This window comes from Trichechus manatus, unplaced genomic scaffold (genome assembly GCF_000243295.1).
Source record: "Trichechus manatus latirostris isolate Lorelei unplaced genomic scaffold, TriManLat1.0 scaffold00249, whole genome shotgun sequence".
Lineage (NCBI taxonomy): Eukaryota > Metazoa > Chordata > Mammalia > Sirenia > Trichechidae > Trichechus > Trichechus manatus.
Genome location: NW_004444185.1, coordinates 2,703,587 through 2,728,505, shown reverse-complemented (window position 1 = coordinate 2,728,505; position 24,919 = coordinate 2,703,587). Strand labels below are relative to the sequence as shown.

Below are 24,919 nucleotides of genomic sequence, written 5' to 3'. Positions count from 1 at the left end.
TTTCTAGTTGTGAATTTATTTTGGCATTTTGTTCCTGTATTCTTTTCCTGAATTCTTCCTTTTTTTTGGTCTGTATTTTCCATGAATTTGTCTGCCTTTTCCATGGATTTGCCTATTTTCTCCTCATTTTTGTCTGCTTTTTGCTTCAACTCTTGGATAATTCTGAGTATTAGAGACTTGAATTCCCTATCTGGTAGTTCTAGTGCCTTTTATTCCACTAGAAAGTCATCTGGTGTTTTATATTGGATGCCTATTGGCACCATCCTGTCCTGTTTTTGTAAATGTTTTGATACTATCTGCTGTCTTTGGGGCATTCAGTAGTTATTTTTCTTATTTATTGATTGTAGATTTGTTTGTTTCATCCTGTTGTTGTTTTTTGTTTGTTTGTTTGTTTGTTTGTTTTTTAACTTGGCTATGTCTGAGCAGGCAGGCTGTGTGTTCTTCATTGTTTGCTCTTCTGTGGGCATGATACTTTTCACTTCCTTCTCCAATTGGCAGGGTCAGTGGCTCAGGTATGGTCCAGCAGGGCAGGTCTAGCTGAAGAGGAGTTGCTGGGATGGGTTGTTTGTGGCACTTACTACAGCCACCAGGGCAGGCCAGTAATCAGTGCAGGGCAGGTTCCAGTAGGCTGCTTGGTGCTGCTTGGTGGTGTGATGTTAATCGCACAGTGCAGTTAGGCAGGATGGAGGGAGGAGATTGTAATGTGTGGAGCTGAGTATGGGAGAGAGGAGAGAGGAACAGAGGCCAAAAACATACAAACAAACAAAAAAGATTGCTAGCGGAGCTTGCCATTAGGGTGGAGAGATGAGAGACTGTGAAATGGAGAAAAACAAAAAGGGGAGGAAGAAGAAAAAAGTAAAGAAAAGAAAATAATGAATAAATAAAAATTACAAAGAAAAAAGAAAAGCTCCCAGGGATCCCACCAGTACGGCTACAAGGTCTGGGGAAGTTGTTCCCAGGTGTTGAAGTACAGCCTGGGTAGAAGGCGTAGAGGTGTCACTCAGCACCAGGTATTCAGGGGACAGGAAGAGAAGGAAGGTATAGAGAGACAAGAAACTAAGAAATGAAGAAAGACAAAAAGGGGAAAAGAGGGAAAAGAAAACAAAATAAATTTTTAAAAAAGAACAAGAAAAACCCCAAAAAAAACAGAAAAGAAAAGAAAAACCATGGAAAAAGAAATGCTCTCAGGGATCCCTCTGCACGTCTGTGCAAGCTGAGGGGGTAGGTCCCAAGCTGTGCAGTACTGCCCGGCTAGAATGGGCTCCCAATTCAAGAAAAGAAAAAGAAAACAAACAAACAATTCAAAACAAACAAACAAAAAAAGCCCTGGGATCCCACCAGCGTGGCAGCACAGACTGGGAAACAGTTTCACATTCAAGCAGAGTTTCACAGCCTTTCAGGAAGAAGCAAAGATGGCATACAGAACCAGGTATTTGAGGAAAAGGAGGGGGAGGTGGTGAGAGGTAAGGAAGAAATCAAAAGAAGCAGAAAAAAGCAACACCAGCAGCCAACAAATGGCATTCAGGGAGTCAGCCAGTGCAGGCGGGTGGAATCCAAGGAGCTGGTGCTTCCCAGCCAAGAGACTGTGGCCGTGGGAAGCAGAGGAGGCTGAGTGGGGGTGAAGAAGGGTGGGGGTGGGAAAGCATATATCCCTGGTCACCGGTTATTCTGTCTCCTGCTGGGAGCTCCATGAAGCTGCTTTCTCATACCACCTGTTCGCTTGTCTCTGATACGAGTCCAAGATGGCGGATCCGTGCTGTGTTAGCTGATAGGGGACCTCTGCATGAATTTCTCCTCGCTCTCCGTTCTCTGTCATTTTCTCACTCCATTTGGTGCTTGGCTGAGTTCTTTATCTCTTCATTTGATGCTTAGGGTTTCAGGATTGCCATTTTCTTTGTTTGGCTTAGTTTTTTGGATCTTTGCTGTGTAGGTACGGTATGGTGCTTCTGCCTAGAGCGCCATGTTGTCAAAAGTCCCTGGCTGACATTTTGTAAGTAGATTACCAGGCCTTCCTTCTGAGGCACCTCTGGGGGAACTCAACCTCCAACCTTTTTGTCAGCAGCCAAGCATGTTAACGATTTGCACCATGCAGCGACTCCACAGTTAACATACTCAGTTGCTAACTGAGTGGTTGGAGGTTTTGAGTTCAACTAGAGGCACTTCAGAAAACAGGCCTGGCAATCTACTTCTGAAAAATCAGCCACTGAAAACCCTACAGAGGACAGTTCTACTCTGCCACACGAAGGGTCACCATTAATCAGAATCAACTCCAGGGCAACTGGTTTTTGGATATATACATATAGCTGTATATTTACCATTTCTTTCTTCTTCATTAGTAATGGGGATAGTAAAAGTCTTTATCTCATCAATAAGTTAGTAGATGTAAAGATCTCAAAATAATGTCTAGCATTTAATAAGTACTTAAATATTAGCTCTCATTATTATTTTTCCCAAAGTGTTCCTTGGGATATAAATGATGCTGTCTTAAATTATTACTATTTTTCTGGGTTAATGTGAGGATATAAGAAAATGAAATCTAGGATGAAGTTAGGTTAACTGTAAAATGCTTGGTAATTGCAATGCTGTAGGTTGTATATTTTTCTTTATGCATTAGGTTCTTGATAAGTTAAATTTAAATGGAATTTTTGAAAAGCATTATTATATGCAATGCAACTTTTTGACAGTATCTATTTTTATGTTGTCTCAGGGAGAATGAGACGCAGACCTAGAAAACACTTAGCTCAGAGAAGCAGAGTCCCACTGAAAAGACGCCGACCAAGAGGTAAAGAAGAAAAGATGAACACGCTTTCAATAACTAAACATCTAAATGCTCATACTTTTTTCTGTGCTTTTAGTAATAAACCTGTTTCCTTAATTGCTTTCTGTAGCTGTACTAACTGTTGAGAAATGTATCAGATTTAGACAATTTCCAAAATGTGTCAGGGAGAGAAAGATGGTAGTACCATCAACAAGCAATTTGGTGATGGATCTGCAGCCAGACCCTGGTGTCCAGGGGCCAGGGCACTGCTGCCTCCACTGCACCCATGACTTTTCAGGCAGAAAATAGTCATAACCATAATAAATCCCATAACACACAAGTTATTTCACCGCTCGTGCTTTGGCCCACCACCCAGTGGTGATTAAATGGACTTGGACCTGTTGCTTCACCTCTTCTGTCTTAGTTTACTCATCTGTGTTATTGTCGAGTTGATTCCGCATCACAGTGACCCCATGTGATGGAATAGAACTGCTCCATAGGGTTTTCTTGGCTGTAATCTTTATGGAAGTAGATTGCCAGGCCTATCTTCCACAGAGCCTCTGGGTGGATTCAAACTGCCAACCTTTGGGTTAGCAGCCTATTGCAAACCACTTGTGCCACCTAGGTTCTTTATTACTCATCTGTGAAGTGAAATAAAGTGATTTAGACTGACTGCCCTCTGAGGCCCATCCCAGCATCCATTCTGAGTGACTCCCACTGAACTCGGGAAGGCCCTGGACAGCTGTTCTCCTGCATCTTGAACAGGGAGCCCCATGGAATGTTTTTAACAGATTCCCCAATGTCACTGGCTGGAAAGGCAGGAATAGCAGCTCATCATCCTGAAGTTCTTTTTAAAAGAGCTTTTACACCCATTTCTATGGAATCAGGTCTTCAGTCCCCTACATGGAGATTCTGAGGTACAAAGCCTCCTCCCTCAGCAATCTGTAGATTATTCTAGAAGGCCACTGAGTATCCCTTTCAGCCAGAAGAAAGCTGCTGTGGAGGAAAACTGAAGCAAGCAGCAAGTGAGCAGGGGACAGAGACCATCTCCCGGTGGGCTGCCCCACTGTGATCTAGCTGTCCACCCAGCCAGTCCTGGGCTCAGATTTACAGACAAATGTGTCAAATAATAGACAAAATTACAGTCTAAGACTTTGCGTGGCCACAAAACTGCAAAGAAATGATTTTCTAGAAGTCTCTTGTTAGTACAGTGGAAGAAGTATGTTTTGCCATCTCTCAGTAGTTGATGGTGGCCAACTTGCTAGGGAATGAAGACATTGGACAACCCTGCCGTAAGGGCCACACCTCTGCTGAGGTTACCTCGCCACTCCAGGCAATCCTTTTGCACAGAGTATCTCTCAAGAGCATCCAGTCCAGTTTCCATCTACTGGGTACCCCGTGGGTCAATGGAATCATGCTGCTTCATTGATTCCCTCACTGGCTTCCAACTCAGCCCTTTTTGCCAACACATTCCCCTCTAACCATGATCTTCACCTTCACACTTCTCAAGGGTGAATCTGATAGTCTCTCTTTCCCTGCTATTCCCAAGGATAGAGGTCCATGTTCTGGGTGTATCTCTTAAAGCCTTCCCACTTGGCTTGAGGGGAAGGGTCTGACAATTCCCTCTAAAGAAATGTAGCCTCGCTCATGTAGCCCGGAGGTAGGGGAGGGCTAAGGCCGGCAGAACCAGCCTCACTATCTGTGCAGCAGGTCTAGCGCATTGCTTTAGGATAGAGGAACACCAGGCTCCTGTTGCATTGTTCTTGGACGCTGGGACTTCTGCTGATCCCCTGGGGCAACAGAAAAGTCACTTCGACATCCTGCTACTTTTTTTTTTTTTTTTTGCCCAGAATCGTTAGTCATAAGTATTAACAAAAGTATTTTACATAATTTTTAAGTGTTTTCTGACCACATTATTATGTATTAGAATTTAAGGTCAGGTTTTAGTGTTATTAAGGCTGATAGGGGTCCCAGGGTGGTGCAAACACTTTGCACTAAACTACTAACCTAAAGGTTGGCAGTTCGAACTCACCCAGTAGCACTGCAGAAGAAAAGCCTGGTGATCTGCTTCCTTAAAGATTACAGCCACGAAAACCCTGTAGAGCAGTTCTACTCTGAGACGCATGGGGTCACCACGAGTATAAACTGACTCAGTGGCAACAGGTTTGGTTTTTTTGGTTTTAAGGTGAGTGGACCCATGAAGAGCTAAGAGGTCCACGTGTATAGTCACCGTTTATGTTGTTGAAAAAAGGTACTTGCAATGAATAAGTCGTTGGTCTTGCAAATTTCTATCATACTGTCTTAATCATCTAGTGCTGCTATAACAGAAATACCACAAGTGGATGGCTTTAACAAAGAGAAGTTTATTTCCTCACAGTAAGGTAGGCTGAAAGTCCAAATTCAGGGTGTCAGCTCCAGGGGAAGGCTTTCTCTCTCTGTTAATTCCTGGGCTTAGGATAACCCCAGAGGTGCTGGAGCAGGTAGCACACAAAGAACCGTTGTAAAGGAAAGCTCAGCAGCGCTGTATTATAGGTGATCTGGTCTTCAACCCAAACTTGCCCTTGCTGACAACTGGGGTTGAGTACAGTGAACTTCTATTTTCTTTCCCTGAAGTCATTTGTCCTCAATAGGCTTGATGAAAGGTGAATCTAACCCACCCATTAGTCCCAGAGGGACTTAAACAGAGAGAGATGGAGATCAAGAGAATGTATGTTTGTAAATAATGGCTATTGCTCAGCAAACCCAAGCAGAGCCAGGGCTGGGGCTCTAGTCTGACATCTTTATGAGAGAAGAGAGAGCAGATAGAGCAGTATGCCTGGGTGTCCTCTCATGGGATGGTGGCCATGACCCTCTCCAAAGGGAAGAGACAGAGTCAGAGGCCAGTTTTCTGGGTACACTTACCATGTCAGCATCATGAGTGACAGGAGAGGACAGTCCTACAGAGGGCCACACATGGGTAGATGGCCTTTTATTCCTGGAAGCCACACCCACTACCATACCTGGCCCAGTCGCGTTCTTGGAGACTGATCAATCTAGAGCAAATTTTCTCTGAGAGACAAGCAAGGATTGTCAAGAAAGCTTTATCTACTTCCTTGAGGTCTACATTTCCCCCCATTTTACTTGTTTCTCTCAAGCCTGTAGTATCAATAGTCAAGCCTACGACTCTCTTATGTAAGCTCAGTAATCTCTTCTCCTAGTGTGCCTCCATAATATAATGATAAACTTTCTCAAGGTAACTGTCATGGATTGAATTGTGTCCCCCCAAAATATGTGTCAACTTGATTAGGCCATGATTCCCGGTATTGTGTGGTTGTCCTTCATTTTGTGATTGTAATTTTATGTTAAAGAGGATTAGGGTGGGATTGTAACATCCTTACTAAGGTCACATCCCTGATCCAATGTAAAGGGAGTTTCCCTGGAGTGTGGCCTGTACCACCTTTTATCTTACAAGAGATAAAAGGAAGGGGAAATGAGCAGAGAGTGGGGACCTCATACCACCAAGAAAGCAGTGCCAGGAGCAGGGTGCGCCCTTTTGGACCAGGGATCCCTGCGTGGGGAAGCTCCTAGTCCAGGGGAAGATTGACAAGAAGGCCAACAGAGAGAGAAAGCCTTCCCCTGGAGCTGACGCCTGAATTTGGCCTTCTACCCTACTAGACTGTGAGAAAATAAATTTCTCTTTGTTAAAGCCATCTACTTGTGGTGTTTCTGTTATAGCAGCACTGCATGACTAAGACAATAACACCTTATAGTGTCGTTGTTAGCTGCCGTCAGGTCAGTTGCGACTCATAGCGACCCTGTGTACAACAGAACAAAATACTGCCCGGTCCTGCACCATCCTCACAATCATTGTTTTGCTTGAAACCATTGTTGCAGCCACTGTGTCAATCCATCTCCTTGAGGCTCTTCCTCTTTTTCGCTGACCCTCTACTTTACCAAGCATGATGTCCTTCTCCAGGGACTGATCCCTCCTGATAACATGTCCAAAGTATGTGAGACAAAGTGTCGCCATCCTTGCTTCTAAGGAGCAGTCTGGCTGTACTTCTTCCAAGACAGATTTGTTCATTAGCTGCTCTACTTTCAAAAGCAAGTTTCAGAGTCTCTTCTGGCATCCATTTTGGTCTTTTCTTTCTTTCCTGTCTTTTTAACGACCCTTTGCTTTCTTCATGTATGATGTCCTTGATGTCATCCCACAACTCGTCTGCTCTTCAGTCATCAGAGTTCAATGCCACAAAGGTGGCTCCGAGCCAGAGAGTTACATAAGACTACCTCGGCAAGGTCACATAACAAGGGCTTGGAAAACAACAATGAACTAACAGAAACAGCAGTGAAGTAACGGAAAGCATGAGGGCAGCCGTTATATGGACTCACAAAGCCTATTTCCCCCTTCATGGTCCTGTTTTAATTTTCTTCAGCTTCAACTTAAACTTGCATATGAGCACTTGATGGTCTGTTCCGTAGTCAGCCCCTGGCCTTGTTCTGACTGATGATATTGAACTTCTCCATGGTCTCTTTCCACAGATGTAGTTGATTTCATTCCTGTATATTCTATCTGGTGAGGTCCACGTGTTCCCCGTTTATGTTGTTGAAAAAAGGTACTTGCAATGAATAAGTCGTTGGTCTTGCAAATTTCTATCATACTGTCTTAATCATCTAGTGCTGCTATAACAGAAATACCACAAGTGGATGGCTTTAACAAAGAGAAGTTTATTTCCTCACAGTAAGGTAGGCTGAAAGTCCAAATTCAGGGTGTCAGCTCCAGAGGAAGGCTTTCTCTCTCTGTTGGCCTTGTCATCAGTGTTTCCCTGGACTAGGAGCTTCTACACGCGGGGACCCCAGGTCCAAAGGATGCGCTCTGCTCCTGGCACTGCTTTCTCGGTGGTATGAGGTCCCCCTGTCTCACTGCTCACTTCTGTCTTTTATATCTCAAGAGATTGCCTCAGGACACAATCCAGTCTTGTAAATTGAGTCCTGCCTCACTAACACAACTGCCGCCCATCCTCCCTCATTAACATCATAGAGGCAGGATTTACCACACATGGGAAAACCACACAATACCGGGGATCATGGCCCAGCCAAATTGATACACACATTTTTGGGGGGACATAATTCAATCCATGACACATACTATCTCTGACATAGTTTCTATCACCAAGGCCATATTTTCCAACTACCATTCCTTCTTCTTTGTTTCCAACTTTTGCATTCCAATCACCAGTAATTATTAATGCCTCTTGTTTCCATGTTTGATCAATTTCAGAATGCATAAATTGGTCAAAATCTTCAATTTCCTCATCTTTGGCATTAGTGGTTGGTGCATAAATTTAAATAATAGTCATATTAACTGATCTTCCTTGTTACCCATTACTGCCAAGTCGATAGCGACCCTATAGTACAGAGTAGAACTGCCCCATAGAGTTTCCAAAGAGTGCCTGGTGGATTTGAACTGCCGACCTTTTGGTTAACAGCCATAGCTCTTAATCACTACACCGCCAGGATCTTCCTTGTAGTGGTATGGAAATTATCCTATCACTGGCAGCGCTGTACTTCAGGATGGATCTTGAGATGTTCTTTTTGTCAATGAATGTGTTGCCATTCCTCTTCAATTTGTCATTGCCAGCATAGTAGACCATATTATTTTTCCTATTCGAACACCAGTCCATTTCAGCTCATTAATGCCAAGGATATCAATCTTTATGTATTCCATTTCATTTTTAATGACTTCCAATTTTCCTAGATTCATACTTCATACATTCCACGTTCCTATTATTAAAGGATGTTTGCAGCTTTTTCCTCTCATTTTGATTCATGCCACATCAGCAAATGAAGGTCCTGAAAGCTGTACTCAATCCATGTCAATAAGGTTGACTCTACTTTGAGGAGGCAACTCTTCCCCGGTCATATTTTGAGTGCCTTCCAATCTGAAGGACTCATCCTCTGGTACTGTACCAGACAGTGTTCTGCTGGCCAATTTGTTTACAAGTAGATCTCCAGGTCCTTCTTCCTAGTCTGTCTTAGTCCAGAAGCTCTTTTGAAACCTGTACACCACTGGTGATGGTGACCCTGCTGGTACTTGAAATACCAGTGGCATAGCTTCCAAAATCACAGCAACACACAAGCCACCACAGTATGACAAACTAAAGAGTGGTGAATTAGTGGAAGAAATATAAGTTGAATCTCAGTTAAATATCAGCTTTGTAACTGAAGTCTAGACCAGGAGTCTGCAAACTATGGCCCGCAGGCCAAATCCAGCCTGCCCGCTGTTGGGTTAGTTTTATTGGAACACAGTCACACATCCACTCATTTAGAGATTGTGGTTGTTTTCACGCTACTGCAGCAGAACTGAGTAGTTGAAACAGAGACTGTGGCCCACAAAACCTAAATATTTACAGAAAAGGACCAAATAGTAAATATCTAAGCATCTGATTTTTTCTCCAAGTATTAGACCAGGTCCTGAAGAATTACATTTAAATGCTATTTTTGTAAAATACTATTATTTGTAATGCAAAGTTATAACAAGAGAACTTTGTGTTATTTTTTCTACTTTCTCAGGGATAAAGAGAGTCAACACTGGACCTTTGAAAAGAAGAAGAAGACGAAGACGTAAAAAAAATAATTAATATACTTTTAACAGTTAAACATCTAAATTCTTATCCTATATGTTGAGTTATGAGTGATAAATCAGTTTCCTTCACTGTGATCCGGAGCCAGTACCAAGTGTTAGGATACTCATCAGCATCAGGGAATTCTGACAACATGGCCGAAAGGTGGTGTGAACACCCACCCTGCAGGTTTGCCAGTTGATCTCTTAGAAGAGCCCAAGCCTCCTTGGGCCTATACAGTGCTCCCTTTACTGAACTGATAGTTTTGAGGAGGGAAATATGAAGAAAAACATATAAAGTGGATCACTCACATGACATTTAGCTGACCCTTCTCTTGCACATGTACAGAGCCACAGGTTGTCCCAAGGGAGAGTCCTGGGTGACAATACAAGACCCGTGTTCTCATTCCTATACCTCCGTTGACTGTGTGACTTTGGCTTGTCATTTGGCTTTTTTGACTCAATCTCTTCATCTGTAAATGAGGAGAGTGAATTAGACTGACTGCCTGCTAGGCCCCCACCCCAGCTCTAATATTCTATGTATCTCTGAACTGGGCTCTGGAAGGACCATGGACCACCCATCCACCCCATCCCAGAGAGAATGGGGCTTGTGGATTTAGCATGGCACGTGGAGGCAGTGGGCCCCTCAACATCAGCTCTTGCTGCTGATGTTCACCTTAAGACCGTCGATACCTTTGGTGGGTTGCATTCCCAGCCCTTCTGATCCACTCAGAGTGCATCCAGAGGCCCTCCCCATGAGCAATTTGCAGTTTATTCTAGAGCCCCCCAAGCTTCCCTCTCAGCCACAGAGAAAGTCTACATGAAGGAGAAGGGAAGAAAGCAGAGAGCAAGGAGGGAACACAGACACTGGCCCCGTTAGATACCCCGCTGTTGCCTGCTATCTGCCCCTCCAGAAAATGCCTCAAATGAGAAGATAAAACTAAAGTTTGAGACTTTGTTCTCCATCCACACAACTGCAAAGCAGTAGTATGACTAGAACTCTCCCTTCCAAACATCAGGAGGACCATCATTTTGCAATAGGTGGTGATGGCCAGCTCGCTTGGGAATCCAGATCCTTCCATGAGAGGCTTTTGCATATGATTTTGGAGGCTAGGAATGGGGAAAGACATTACCTATATGCATCCATAAAAGCAAGATCTTGACATGTAACTAATTCATAGGCTAAATCACCCCAAATACATTCTAAATTATAAAAGAAGGATCTCAAAAGGTCTGGGGAGAGACAGTGCATGGTTATAGAGGAAGATAGAATGAAAACATGTTCTCTTTCAGGCCCAACATTTCCCAGAGACAAAAATATGAATTTTCAATCTCCTAAACTTCCTGTGACCTGTGGCAAGGTGAAGGGGATTCTGCATAAGGACATGCTGAAACAAGGTGTGTTTCTTGGTCTTCTACTCTTTTAAACTGGAAGCTATGCGTGTCAATCACATGTTTTGCGGGAGCAGGTGCCTGTGTCAGGGGTTCCCATGACCCTTTCAGGTTCAGTGATTTGCCCGGGGGACTTATGGGACTCAGCATCTATTGTACTCATGGTTGTGATTTATTAAAGTCAAAGGATACAAAGCAAGATTGGCAAAGGGAAAAGGAACAGAGGGTGAAGTTCAGAGAAAGCAGACACAAACTTCCAAGAGTCCTCCAGTGGAGTCACACAGGACGCGCTAAATTCCTCCAGCAACGAATTGTGACAACACGTGTGAAATGCTGTCTACCAGGGAAGCTGGCCTGAACCTAGGAGTCCAGGGTTTTCTTTAGGGGTCAGTCGTGCAGGCACCAGGCACCTTCGTTCTACCTGTTGTCGTTCTTAGCTGCCATTGAGTCGATTCCAACTTGTAACAACCCTCTGCCTAAGTCATCCCAAAATTTCAGACTCCCAGAAAGAAACAGGTGTTCAGCATAAACCATATTATTTGTACGGTCTGGGCACAGTAAGCATCCCTGTCAATTCTGAGAACGGTGGGAGCTTGCCGAAATCCAAGCTCTCGGATGCCAGCTAAGGGCCAACCTTGCAGCAGACCTTTCGAAGGACAGCAGTCTCAGACCTGCTCTGTGGTTGCTTTTCTGCACAGCACCCCAGGCAGAAGGGAGGAAAGATACCAGTATTTCCACACCTTCCTAATTCATGAAACATTAGCCTAGGGGGCCATCTCCCCTTCCCACCGAGGAAACGGTCCACAGGGACACCCAGGGGACTTGCTATGCAAAGTGTAATCTGAGATGCCCATACAGCATCCAATACAGGGGCAGGCACTTTAATATCTTGCTGGAAAATGTACACATTTGAGAAATTCAACAAGTCTTCACAGCCCCGCCCTCCATAACATCTATATGGCCTTATGCTAGGTAAAATAGCATATGATGTAGAATCAAAAGACCTGGATTCAAGTTTCAGCTAAACCAGGAGTGTCTGTTTCAGCTGGGACAAGTTTCTCAGCCCTTCTGATCCCGAACGTACTCCTCTACAAAATGGAAATAATAATAAAACTTGCCTCACTGTATTGTTATAAGAAAACATGAGATAGAATTGTAAATTACTATTGGTAAAGCACAGTGGAAATGTCCATGTGTTATGACTGAGCCCCCCTCCCAAAACATAATTCTTTGGCACCTACAAGTATAAACACTTGCCCTATGACTATATTGTATATATATAATTTTTTCCACTTGATCACATTTCCATGATTACTTCTAACATGAAATATCCATCAGTTCAAAATATGAAAAAGACTTGGTTACCATTAGCTGGGTGGAAAATGTGGCCCAGAGGACGCAGGTGTGGGTGTGGGGACAGCTTCCACACCCACCTGGGAACACAAGAGCCCGGTGGAGGGCTGTGTGCCTCTTCGGCTTCCTGAACCTCAGCCTGGCTCTATTCAGGGCTTAGAGAAGGGAGAGGAAAGAATACTGCTCATTGTTTACCAAGCCTGCCCTCAGTATTGACTCTGACTCATGGCACTTCCATGTATGTCAGAGTAGAACTGCACTCCATAGGATTTTCAGTTGCTGAGTTTTCAGACGTAGATTGCCAGGCCTTTCTTCTGAGGCACCTCTGGGTAGACTTGACCCTCCAACCTTTTGGTTAGCAGCCGAACGCCTTAGGCATTTGTACCCCCCCCCCGGGGACTCCTGCCCATTGTTTAGAAGCACTCATATTTTTTCTCCCTTAAAAATTGTAAGATATTTTGAAAAGGTAAATTTGGGTGGCAATTATTCTCCTTCTCATTGCATGAAGGTCAATCAAGTGTGCACAGGTAGCGAGGCTAAGTGTGGGGGATCAGCGAGTCTGGGAGGGAAACGCAGACTCTCCTGCCACTGACCCTGAGCCCGAACTGGGTGGCTCCGGACCCAGTGTGGGGGGAGGCAGTCCGGGCCCCTCCCTGGGGCCAGAAGGGGCTCAGCTTGTCTTGGCCTTACAGGCTCCTGGATTAAGTGTATACAGAGCGAGGACGGCAGATGGTTCACCCCGAGGGAATTTGAAATTGCAGGCAACTACGAGAAAGCAAAGAACTGGAAGACGAGTTTGCGCTGCGGCGGGGAGACCCTGTCGTGGCTGCTGAAGGTACTCATTCCCGTGACGAGAGGCATAAAGCAGGGGCTTAGCTGTCATGACTCACCCACACCAAGCTATAGGAAAACTTCTCACAGTGCAGGAAATGGTCCTGACCCCCTTTCTCAGGTCACAACCCAACTGCCATTGAGCCCACTCCGACTCACGGCGACCCCGTGTGGCAGAGTACAACTGTGCTCCATAGGGTTTTCAATGGCTGATTTTTCAGAACTAGGCAACCGGGCTTTTTTTCTGAGGTGACTTTGGGTGGACTTGAACCTCCAACCTTTGGGTCAGCTGCTGAGCGTGTTAACCACTTGCGCCAGCCAGGGACTCCTCAGGCCACAATCCTTATGTTATTACCAACATTCCACCTGGCATTATCATGACTGGCTTATTTTATGGCTTCATCCTCTACGTGCATTGAACTCTCATCCTTTTGAAAGCAGGACAATAAATTGTGGCCTTGACTCTGCCACTAATAACCTGCAGAATTTGGTCACAGAAAAGTAATTTAAATTGGTCTTAAATGTTTGGGGTCAATTTTAAAAGGAACGTGGTGGAATTATAAATCTGAAAACAATACCTGGTACTGGTGTCTTCTGGATTACAGAATATGTAGACATTATTTCTCCTAGTATTCACAGTTGCCATCTAGTTGATTCTGACTCGTGGCAACCCCGTGTGTGCCAGAGTAGAACTATGCTCCATAGGATTTTCAATGGCTGATTTTACAGAAGTAGATCACCAGGCTTTTCTTCCAAGGCATCTCTGGGTAGACTTGAACCTCCAACCTTTCAGTTAGCAGCCAAGTGCATAATTATTTGCACCACCCAGGGACTCTTTTTTTTTTTTTTTTTTTGATAAGCCACCTCAAAGTCATTCTTGAAAGAGAATATAAATCAATTGCATTTTAAAATACCTCCTTCTTTGGTTGTCATATCAAGCCCCAGATATGGACAGAGCAGGGATCGTAGAAGATGATCCTTAATCTTCCAATTCCCAATCCAGAGTTCTTTCAATCACATTCCCAGAGGGCCCTTCCCTGTGGCACTCTATCAATAAAGGATTAGCTCTTTGCTCAGCAAATATTTATTGAGCTACATCTAAAGCCAAAAGTTTGTACAAGTTGTGAGCCCCAGTCCCAGAGTGCCACCCCTCCCGGGAAAGAGCCTGCACGCTCATAACCACAGGACTGTCCGCGTGTCAATGCTGAAAGAGGCAGCACTTGACACGGTGGCTCAGGGAGGGAAAGGTTGTCACTGGCTTTGAGGTTGAGGACTGCTTCATGGAACAGTTTACACCGAGCTGAGTCTTAAAAGAAGAACAGTTCTGACCGGCAAAAATGTAGGAACAGGGCATTCTACATAAAAAGGATGGCATAAAAATCCACCCCATAATTTGTCAAGAAGTTGTGGGTAATAACGCTTAAGACATAGGCTGTTCTGGTTGCAGAGGTATTGAAGCCAGACAAAGAGTCTGAACCCTGCCTTTAATCATGAGCCCCACTGAAGCTTTGAGTTTGAGAATGACATAGTTCCAACAGTGCTTTAGAAGGATTCATCCGGTCAGACGATGCAAGACTGGAGGGTGAGCACTTGAAGCCATGCAACCGTAAATGGCCTTCCCCACGTTTCTGCCTGATCCACCCACACTGAAGCTACCAGGCCCAGCTCAAACATCACCCTCGATCTGCAGTCCTTGCAAACTCACCCATCTCTGGTTCCCAGAGCACGCTATGAGAGCACAGTTCACATTCTACCATCCTGATTCATCCCATGCCTACTTTCTTTATTGTCTCCCCAAGGACCTGGACACCCTTCTGTGCCTAAGGCCACTGATGGTGTCTGACACCTATCAGTCACCCACTAGGTGTGTGCCGATGGAATAGCCCTCGTATATGAGGCTGTAGCCAATGGAATAGCCCTGGTATATGAGGCTGTAGCCAATGGAATAGCCCTGGTATATGAGGCTGTAAGGACCCAGCTAGCGCAGCACTTGGGGAATAGAAAGGAAGCAGTGGGTGTAGAAAAGTTTGTGAAGGAAAACCTGGCAAGACTTTATAAGGAAAGCAAAAGAGTTCTGAAAGCTGACCGTGGGTCAGAGAGGTAGCATGGCACAGATATGGAGAGGGAGGTTATGTTCTGTGAAGACACCTTAAACTTGAGTTGACAGTGGGACATCCAGGTAGAAATATCTGGAAGGCAGTTGGAAAACCAAACTCAATGGAAACAAAGACACATCATAGCATTAATCTCTTTTCTCTTTCAGAGGGGATTTCTACCAAACCCACCAACAGCAAGAAAAAAGGTGATTATCACATGATCTTCTACCAGTGTCTCATTGATGATATTGTCGATTTTCCGTAACTGTAGCCTTATTATATTAACCAATTATGATACATCTCCATTTTACAATGTGGCGTTTTTACAGTTGCTGCTTTGGAACATACATGGTATACAAGGCCAGGACTTCTTTGAACATTAAAACACTTGAGATAGAGGTGGGAACAATCCTTAAAAACAGATAAGGAGACAGAACTGATCTTATAAAAACATCTGGGTGCCAGACTGCCTCACAGTTAAACAGTAAAAATGGTGCTAGAGTTGGAAAAGCATGCATGATTTTGAAATGTACAAGACCTGTAAAAACTATTGCCATAGCAAATGCAACTTGAACACTGATTTTTTTTTTTTCACGGACGTTTCTGTATTCTAGCTTTAATAAAATAAGAATGGAGCAAAAGTTTCCGGAGAAATAGCCCGTGGTCACTTGGGATGCATATATAACCATGTGTCATTCAGTGAAGCAAGCAACAAAAACCACATTCTCTCCCTTTCTTTTATATCTTTCCTCTCCTTCCCACTACACACGCACAGACACACTCACGCATCACTCACACCCACATTCACACTCACTCATACACACACACGTGCACACATGCTTACACCCGCTCACACTCATGCACACATACACACACACTCATATAGTCACATACATGCACACGCACTCACAGTTATGCACACACACTCATACACACATGTGTTCTTCAAGGGAAGTTTCTATTCCTTTATGGAGATGACACTTTTGGGAATAGAGTGATGGGCAGCTGTACCCTAGGGGAGAGGCTGCTGACCTGGAAAAACTTTTCCCTTGGGGAAAGGCCTTTAGGCCCCACCAAACTGACACTGACACATAATTTAGTGCTTTTTATTCTCCAAATAGATGTATAGGCCATAAAAGCAGATAGGAAACAAAGAGGGCTATGGCATAAATCCCTTGAATAAAGAAGCCTGCTCAAATACGTAGTTAATGTAAAAATCACATTCAGTATTGTCAGTCTTTCTGTCTTTTCAACAGAGAAGAGTGGAGTCCCCCAACAGTGACTTAACTGACGCTTACGTAAGTACTAACTTCAGCCTTAACCCAGAATAGCCCCAGAGTTCCCCTGGGTATGTTATCTGTAACATTATTGCTTTTCCTTGAAGCATGCCTACACTTAATCAGAGTATGTTGCTCTGTGTGGTTGGCAAAGAATATCACCTATATCCCCACACCAGATAGACGGTTCTGGATTGGGTGTCTCTTCCATTTGTTTCAGTGGAAATCTTCCCGTTTCCTCATTTTTCCTCCAGAGTGGGTATGGGAGTAGAGTTCTAGACCATTGTGGTCTCCAGGCCATTGGGGTCTTGAAGTAGCAATGAGCAGGGCTGGCCAGCTGACTCAGGGTAAGGAGAAAATTTGAGGGGATAATAGCATTCTAAAGAAGGCAGGTTGGGAAGGAAGGGAAAGTCCTAAACATCTACTCCAAGGTGCAGCAGAGCTCGAGATGGCCATCAGCATCAGCCAGAAGAACAGGCTGGTGAAGTTCAGGGTGTAGGGGGAGGGCCTGTAAGGAGCCTGAGGAAAGGAAGCAGGGGAAGTGGGTCCTTATGGAATTCTTATAGCTGATCTCGAGGGAGCCATCAGGGTACTGAGCTGCTTAGCACTGAAACCATCAATACTTAGCAAATCATGGGCATCTTTACTCAAACTGCTTGACAGATGCCCGATGATGTACAAACCGCTGTGACCCCACATGCCCCATCTGCTGTGACCCCACATGCCCCATCCACTATGACTCCACATGTCCCATCCACTGTGACCCACATGCCCCATCCACTGTGACCCCATATGCCCCATCTACTGTGACCCCACATGCCCCATCCACTGTGACCCACATGCCCTGTCCACTGTGACCCATGTGCCCCATCCACTGTGACCCCACATGCCCTGTCCACTGTGACCCTACATGCCCCACCCACTGTGACCCCACATGCCCCATCCAGTCTATTTTATAGGATGAGGGTTCAGAAATCTTGATCCAGCAGCCTAAGAAGAGCAGTCAGCATCTGTGAGTTTTATCTGTTATGATGAAAAGGAAAAATGGTTGCGTGACCCTGTGCCAGGACAACCTCAGGCCCCATTTTGGGACGTGTCCAAGGATCTCCATAACAGACCACTCCTCAAGTTTTCCTACTGAAAGGGAGCACATGGCCAAGCTACATCTTGCAGCCTAGAATTTTCTCATACTCGTGACTTCTATGTCTTTTCTTTTCGTATTAAATTTACCGAGGATGAGAACTTACAAATTGAGGCATGTCCCAGTTCGCGTCAGATCATTGGGCCCAAGAACGACACTGACTTTGAACTCAAATGATGCTGTGGCTAGTAAGATAGTATTATTAATTAGGGTCTTTATCTTTGTAGCAGCAGGCCTCTCCACCTTCCTTTTATATAACAAGAATGCCACTAGGTCTCTCATGGACATAGGGACTAGTTCATGAAAACGAAAGTAGGGACCAGTCCTTCAGTCCCAGTATCTGCTGTCACCACACTCCTTGGCCATTCAGAGATGAGATACTGGCACCTCCACACCTTACATGCCAAGCTGAGTCATGGGGAATCTTCCCCCTGCCTCCCAGAGCCAACTAGCTCCCACCTGGCACCCACCTGGTCATCTGTACCCATGGTTCTTCTATCCCAAAGGCACTGCCGCAGGTCCAAGGGTCCTCCAGTTCAGGAACCCCTCCACAGGCCCTTTCTTCAACTATGGGAGACTATGGCCAAGAAAGCAGAATGCAGTGATTTCTCAGACATTTGTTCCATCATATAAAATTCTCAGTAAATCGCCCATCCACAAATCAATTTAGACAATGGAATGTTGACAACTAGATAAGACACTGTACTTGAGAGCCAGGTTTTTACCAGAGGAATAAAAAATTTCTCAGATTATCCATAAATTTTCACCTTTTTTTTATAACTAGCATTTCTGAGTTACAATCTCTGTTTTCATAAAGAAAACACTCTTCTGGCCAGACACACAGCCCCTGCCTCTTACCTTCGCTGCAGACCCAAATGTCTTCTTCTGAAATCTCCACTTGGTCTGTTACTTAATATTTTAGGGAGGTAAATTTTGAAGTGTCCATCTTAGTATACACAAAAGCAATGTGTTCTAGAGTACCATTGTGCAGACCTCCTGGGGACTCACTGATCCGAGTGATGTCTACATTATCTCACCTTCTAGCCAGAAAACTCAAATCGGTGTGAGGTATGCCAGGATGGAGGAAAACTGTTCTGCTGTGACACTTGTCCAAAATCATTTCATGAGGACTGTCACATCCAACCCGTGGAAGCTGAGAGGTTAGTGAGACACGGCCTGCTCTCTCTCTCCTCCTCATTAGGGACTCCTCCTTCCACCATGCACACTCACCCTGCAGAGTTTCTGTCTCTGTTGTACATTTCTTAATGCTGAGGGAGCAGGGTCCTTAAGTGTCAAGATCCAGAAGTGTGATCCAGAGATATTCAATGGTGCTGGCAGCAGCAGATGAATGGAAAGCTAAAACTCTTCCAGGGGTTACTAGGTGGAATAGTAAGAGGTGTCACCCCCACTGCCCCCACTTGGTTCCCATTCTGATGGGGCAATGACCTCATTCATTGGCTACTGGTTTAAAGCATACACCATCTCCTGGGAACATCACAAAGCTGATAAAGCTGCTGGAGTGTGCCTTCAGATGGCCATTATCAAGCCAGCTGATTCTGGGTCAAGGGTGCATGGTAAGACCCATGAATTCTGTGAGTGTGAGCCCACTGCTGCACTTCCTTTGTTGTAAAATGTGTCATTGGTCAGAGGTGATGGTGTGCAGGATACCATGGTGACTGAGAAAGCATCTGTAAGCGGTGGTGATGCAGAATCTTGTGGCCAGGAGAACAATCTGTACCAGGAGTCTGTCCATCCCTACGAAAACAGAACACTGCCCCCTCCATAATGGGAGGAGTCTAATGTAATCCTACTACCCGGTAACTCCCAGGGAATGATGCCATAGCAGGGGTTTCCCATAAACCTCTGCGTTAGGCCAGTTGGGCCATCTGCAGTGGCAGAAGACAGATTAGCTTCTTTGTTGAACCCCAACTCTGCACCATGGACATTTTGAGCAAACACTGGGGTGTCCAGGGAGAAAGGCTCGCTGGCTTCTACAGGATGTGTCAGCATGTCCACCTGATTATCAAGAGCCTCCCAGGGCAGAGAGCATGGTAGCAAGTGGAGAATGAATCTACAGGTAAATGGAAGATATCTGACACTCTGTCTGTAGATTTCCTTTCCAATAAGTTTCTGCAGCACAAATTCTAGTCATAGATGTGGCAAAGCTAGAGGAGAGGATGCCTATAGCTTGTGCATATTCAGGGAAGTTGAGAAACAGCTGGTTTCCTGATTTTTACCATGGTCTGATTGGGCTCGTGGAGGTCCAAGATCCCAGTGGTTAAGGTCCAATTTCTAGTACACAATTCTAATAAGCAAGACTCATCATCAAGCTCGTCATGGCTCAGATGGGACCCCCAGGTTTTAAGGTAAATTAGAGTTCATCACTTATCATGGTACCTCACTCAATAGACTGACACCCTGCTACTACCATTGATGGGAGAGGGTGTCTTTGGTTATTGACCCCACATAGGGCGTTAGGCCTCCAAGAGAGATGTTGGCTACAAGGTGGAGCCCACTAGCCATTCTTGAACAGAAGACATTAGCAGCTACAGGAACAGTGGCTGTTTCACAGAAAACCTGCCCTCTGCTCACGTTATGCCTGACCTCTCAGGGATCCATGGAGTTGCATATTCTGCAGGATAAAGGCTATTCAGCAGAGATCCCTGGAAAGCCAACCATGTCATCAGGAAACTGAGATCCTGAGGAGGCAGATGCTGCCTGAGGAAAAGCTGGTGAGTCAAAATGTGAACCTGCAACCTCCTCTTTTCTCTTTACGTGAGAGACGTGGCAGAACCTTGCCGAGGGCTAGAGGAACAGGGCCCAAGGCAACCTCCTGTCCCCGGCTGTGCTTTGATCACAGTGACATAGCACCAAAACCCACATTCCAAAGAACCTCCTCATTACATGTGTGTTGCAAACTTCTGGATGACTGATTTGAGTCATGGGTTCTGTCCGGGCGTGGGTATGGGCTCATTCTCTCCAAGTTACTTTTCACTTAAAGCCTGCTTCATCTTTTTCTAGAAATGTGAGTTCCTCCTCTTGAAGGTCTGTTGCTGGACAAAAAGCCCCTTTTTTGCCTTTGAACCATATTATGTAAGTAACAACAAGAAACCCTGAACCTAGTATTTGTGGAATTTGTCATCTGAATCCCATGGACATAAGCTGCTATTGTCTTTGCCTTATTGGTGGAAAATCTGTAGAAGGTAGACATTGAACTATGCTAATAGCCCTCTCTTTGACGTTTTCGTCAACAGAGTGAACAGGGTTTCCAGGGCCCAAGGGAACCCATGTGGCTGAACAAAATCAAGGAGAGGCTGAAGGAGGAGCGTTACCACCGAGTGGATGAGTTTGTGCAAGACATGCGCCTCATCTTTCAGAACCACATGGCATATTACAGGGCAAGTGCCTTTCCCTGCTTCCATTTCTTTCTCTTTCAGTTAAGTCACTTTACCTTTCATCTTCTTGTGTTGGGAAAATTATACAATTTTCCTCATCATGTGGCAAGCCCACACAAGTAAAACTTCTAGAAGTCTTCTAAAGGCCTTCCAATCCATGGAGGGAAATTAATAATGAACCAGAAGGTGTTGTTGCAAACATTGCCCTAGGAGCCTAGAGAATTTATTCATTTCTAAACAGTCGATTTCCTCCCACACAGAATTTTTGTTGTTAGGTGCGGTTGAGTCGGTTCCAACTCATAGCGACCCTATGCAAACATTGCCGGGTCCTGCGCCATCCTCACAATCATTGTTATGTTTGAGCCCATTGTTGCAGCCTCTGTGTCAATCCATCTTGTTGAGGGTCGTCCTCTTTTTCGCTGACCCTCTACTTTACAAAGCATGATGTCCTTCTCCGGGGACTAGTCCCTCTTGATAACATGTCCAAAGTATATGAGACGAAATCTCTCGCCATCCTCGCTTCTAAGGAGCGTTCCGGCTGTACTTCTTCCAGGATAGATTTGTTCATTCTTCTGGCAGTCCATGGTATATTCAGTATTCTTCCCCAACACCATAATTCAAAAGCATCAATTCTTCTTGGGTCTTCCTTATTCACTGTCCAGCTTTCACATGCATATGAGGCAATTGAAAACACCATAGCTTGGGTCAGGCGCACCTTAGTCCTCAAAGTGACATCTTTGCTTTTTAACACTTTAAAGAGGTCTTTTGCAGCACATTTACCTAATGCAATACATTGTCTGATTTCTTGACTGCTGCTTCCATAGGCATTGATTGTGGATCCAAGTAAAATGAAATCCTTGACAACTTCAATATTGGTCCAGTGTGAGAATTTTTGTTTTCTTTATGCTGAGGTGTAATCCATACTGAAGGCTGTTTTCTTTGATCTTCATCAGTAAGTGCTTCAAGTCCTCTTTGATTTTAGCAAGCAAGGTTGTGTCATCTGCATGTCACAGGTTGTTAACGAGTCTTCCCTCCAATCTTGATGCAGCATTCTTCTTCATGTAGTTCAGCTTCTTGGATTATTTGCTCAGCATACTGATTGACCTATTCCCGTCTATTGGAAGTAGAATAGCCCTTTAAAGTGCCCCTTTTCTCTAAAGGAAGGTACCAAATTAAATTTCTCAAGTTTCAAAATCGTGGATTTCTTTACATCTGACTTTCCTAGTGGTGTATCAAAAAGTAGACAAGAATTAACTAAAGGGGTAAGAGTGAACGAAAAAGGAGACACCAATAATTTGCTTTAGACACTTCTGTAATAACATATTGTTACAAATAATGTGTGCTGCATTTAAAAATCCAATAATTCAAATATTTAAAAATTAATTCAATAAATAAATTTCTGATGAGGAATTAACTGCAATATATTGCTGCTCTGACTTCCAGGTAAAAAGAAACAGTCAAGCTATCAGGGAGCATAAACTCTTAATTGGATTAATTCTCACTTAACATTTAGGACTGAGGCTCCAGATGATCTAGAACAGGGGAGTCTAAGCTCATTGACAATGACCATTATTGTTTTTGTCCTTGCTTTTTCAGGACCGTAAGTTTGCCAGGCTGGGACTTCAATTAGAGGCCATATTTGAGAAGAATTTCAAAGACATTTTTGCCATTCAGGAAAACAACGAATGAGAGCAGTTTCTGGTTTGGGCCCATTTCTCTGTTATAGTCACTGATTTCTATCGCCCCCTTGAGACCCTCCAACAGCCACTGGATAACTTGCCGCTGGTCCCACTGATCACTCTACCTCTTCCAGTGCAAACATCACCATGTTGTTGTTCGGTGCCTTGAGTTGGTTCCGATTTATGTTCAACAGAACGAAACATTGCCCAGTCCTGCACCATCCTCACAGTGGTAGGCATGCTTGAGGCAGGGACAGATTATCTAATAAGCAAAGTAAGTCCGGTGCTTACCTTCTTACCAGATCATCTGTAGTGAACAACTTCACATTTTTTCACCACATCAAAGATTCTGCTTCTAGGTATGGCTGGCATCTGTTTCCCTTCAAACTCCACAGAACCTTGCTACAGAATCAAACCCTCTTTTTAAATTTACAATCCCTGACAGGGGCAGATGATCCAGTAAGCACAGGTAAGCACAGGCTTACTTGTCCTTACTTATTAATCTGTAATGAACCATTTCACTACAGATGATCTGGGAAGCAAGGTAAGCACTATGCTTATCTTGCTTATTGGATAACACACCCCTGATTTGATCTCATTGTTGCAACTACTGTATCAGTCCATCTCATTGGAGGTCCTCCTCTTTTTTTTTTGCTGACACTCTACTTTATCAAGCATGATCTCACCATCCTCGCTTCTAAGGAGCATTCTGGCTATACTGCCTCCAAGACAGATTTATTCATTCTTCTGGCATCATCACAGCCCACCATCATAGCACACTTATTTTTCTAACATTTTTTGGTACTATTCCTGTTCATTTATTTTTTCCAAATAAAATTTAGAACCAAATGGGCAACGGTTACTCTAAAGCATGGATGAGAAGGTTGGTGGACAGTAAGACTAAGTTAATGGGAATGGAAAAACTAGAAAGGAAATAATGAGAATGTTACATAATATGTAACTAACGTCACTGAACATTATGTGTAGAAATGGTTGAATTGGAACCTGTTTTGCTGTGTATACTTTCACAAAACCCCCAAAAAAACAAACAAACCCATTGCTGTCCAGTCAATTTCGACTCATAATTACCATATAGGAAAGAGTAGAACTGCCCCATAGGGTTTCCAAGGAGCAGCTGGTGGCTTCAAACTGTCGATCTTTCGGTGAGCAGCCTGAGCTCTTAACCACTGTGCCGCCAGGGCTCCACTGCAGGCTATGAAACTGCTTAAATGCAACAGGAGTGTGTGGCATGATTCATGTTACATCATCATGTCATCCAGACCCTTTGGTTTTGGGTGCTGCCCTGTACAGCAAAGGATTTGGGGAGCTGGCACTTTTGTTCTTGATTTTGCTGTCTATGTAAGTAATAAACTGTTTGACTCTAAATAGGGCTTATTGTTTTTTCTTTACTAGCTGGATCTGTCAGTCTTGCTTCACAGGTTCCCTGACCCATAGTACTCTGGTTACGGGGAAAAGAGTCCTGTATATTGATAGCTGGTTCAGAGTATACACTATACCTTTCAGGACAATAACTCAGCCTTGAAAATTTTTGTCTCCAGCTGGTGCCAAAATTGAGCCTCCAACACACCATTCCTCCCTTCAGTAATGAAATTCCATTGTTGGAATAATATACCCAGGTAAGCCCAGAGGAGAGGCCCTTCAACAAAGCACTAAGAAATGCATTGGTGTAGGGGCAGGTTCCTAAGTAAGGAAAATAGTGCCTAGGGCAATTAGTGTTAAATTGCTGAAAGATCTCTCACAGCTGGCAATGGAAACTGTGATGGCCAATAGAAATTGCTAATTGGTGTCCCGCCCCAAGCTGCTCCCAGGGCATGCATGCGATGCCCAGGGCACTGCACCCTACCTTCACCCCTAGTCAGACCTCTAAATGGGGGTACTGGCGTTTCTGAGAACCTCACTTTTGGGTGTTCTCTGTGAAATGGAGTTGACACTAGGAGATGGTACCAAGTAAATTGGCTTCTTAGTATGAAGGGAGCTGACAGGATTCTAGAATGGAAAAGCCATTATAGTATTACATAACCAATGGAGGCAAGCTGGATGTAATTACAATAATGAGCAGCCAAGGCAGAGAGGCAATTAGGATACTTTAACTTGAGGAGATCTATAGTAACAGCTAACAAACCATAGTGTTGCAGGAAGTGAGATACATAGGGAGCTATACAGGGTGTTCTTTGACTGGTATAACTGGAAAAAATCAAGAGCTGGTGAAAGAAAGCTTGTATCTACCACCACAAAGGAAACTTGAGATTTCTCACTTAGTTTTTATATCTAAGCCATTTCATGAACCCAGAGCCCATTGATTAAAAGAGTCTACATGCCACAATTATGGTCAACAAATAGCACCCAATCCCTCCCCAAAGGGAGCCTTTGTCAGAGTA

The 24,919-nt window shown here is 44.3% G+C and overlaps 1 protein-coding gene across 1 annotated transcript in view; it reads left to right on the top strand.

The window, feature by feature from the left end:
* Positions 1–23,396, top strand: part of LOC101360028 (nuclear body protein SP140-like protein) — a 76,027-nt gene extending 52,631 nt beyond the window's left edge. Inside the window, 14 exon segments of the mRNA XM_023724482.1 lie at positions 2,708–2,782; positions 9,308–9,358; positions 10,650–10,754; positions 12,794–12,936; positions 15,196–15,234; positions 16,285–16,326; positions 17,953–18,013; positions 18,016–18,065; positions 18,491–18,606; positions 20,058–20,178; positions 20,468–20,539; positions 20,701–20,844; positions 22,438–22,518; positions 22,520–23,396. Coding sequence (XP_023580250.1) covers positions 2,708–2,782; positions 9,308–9,358; positions 10,650–10,754; positions 12,794–12,936; positions 15,196–15,234; positions 16,285–16,326; positions 17,953–18,013; positions 18,016–18,065; positions 18,491–18,606; positions 20,058–20,178; positions 20,468–20,539; positions 20,701–20,844; positions 22,438–22,518; positions 22,520–22,567 — 1,148 coding nt within the window. The 3' untranslated portion in view covers positions 22,568–23,396.
* Positions 23,397–24,919: the final 1,523 nt, after the last annotated feature.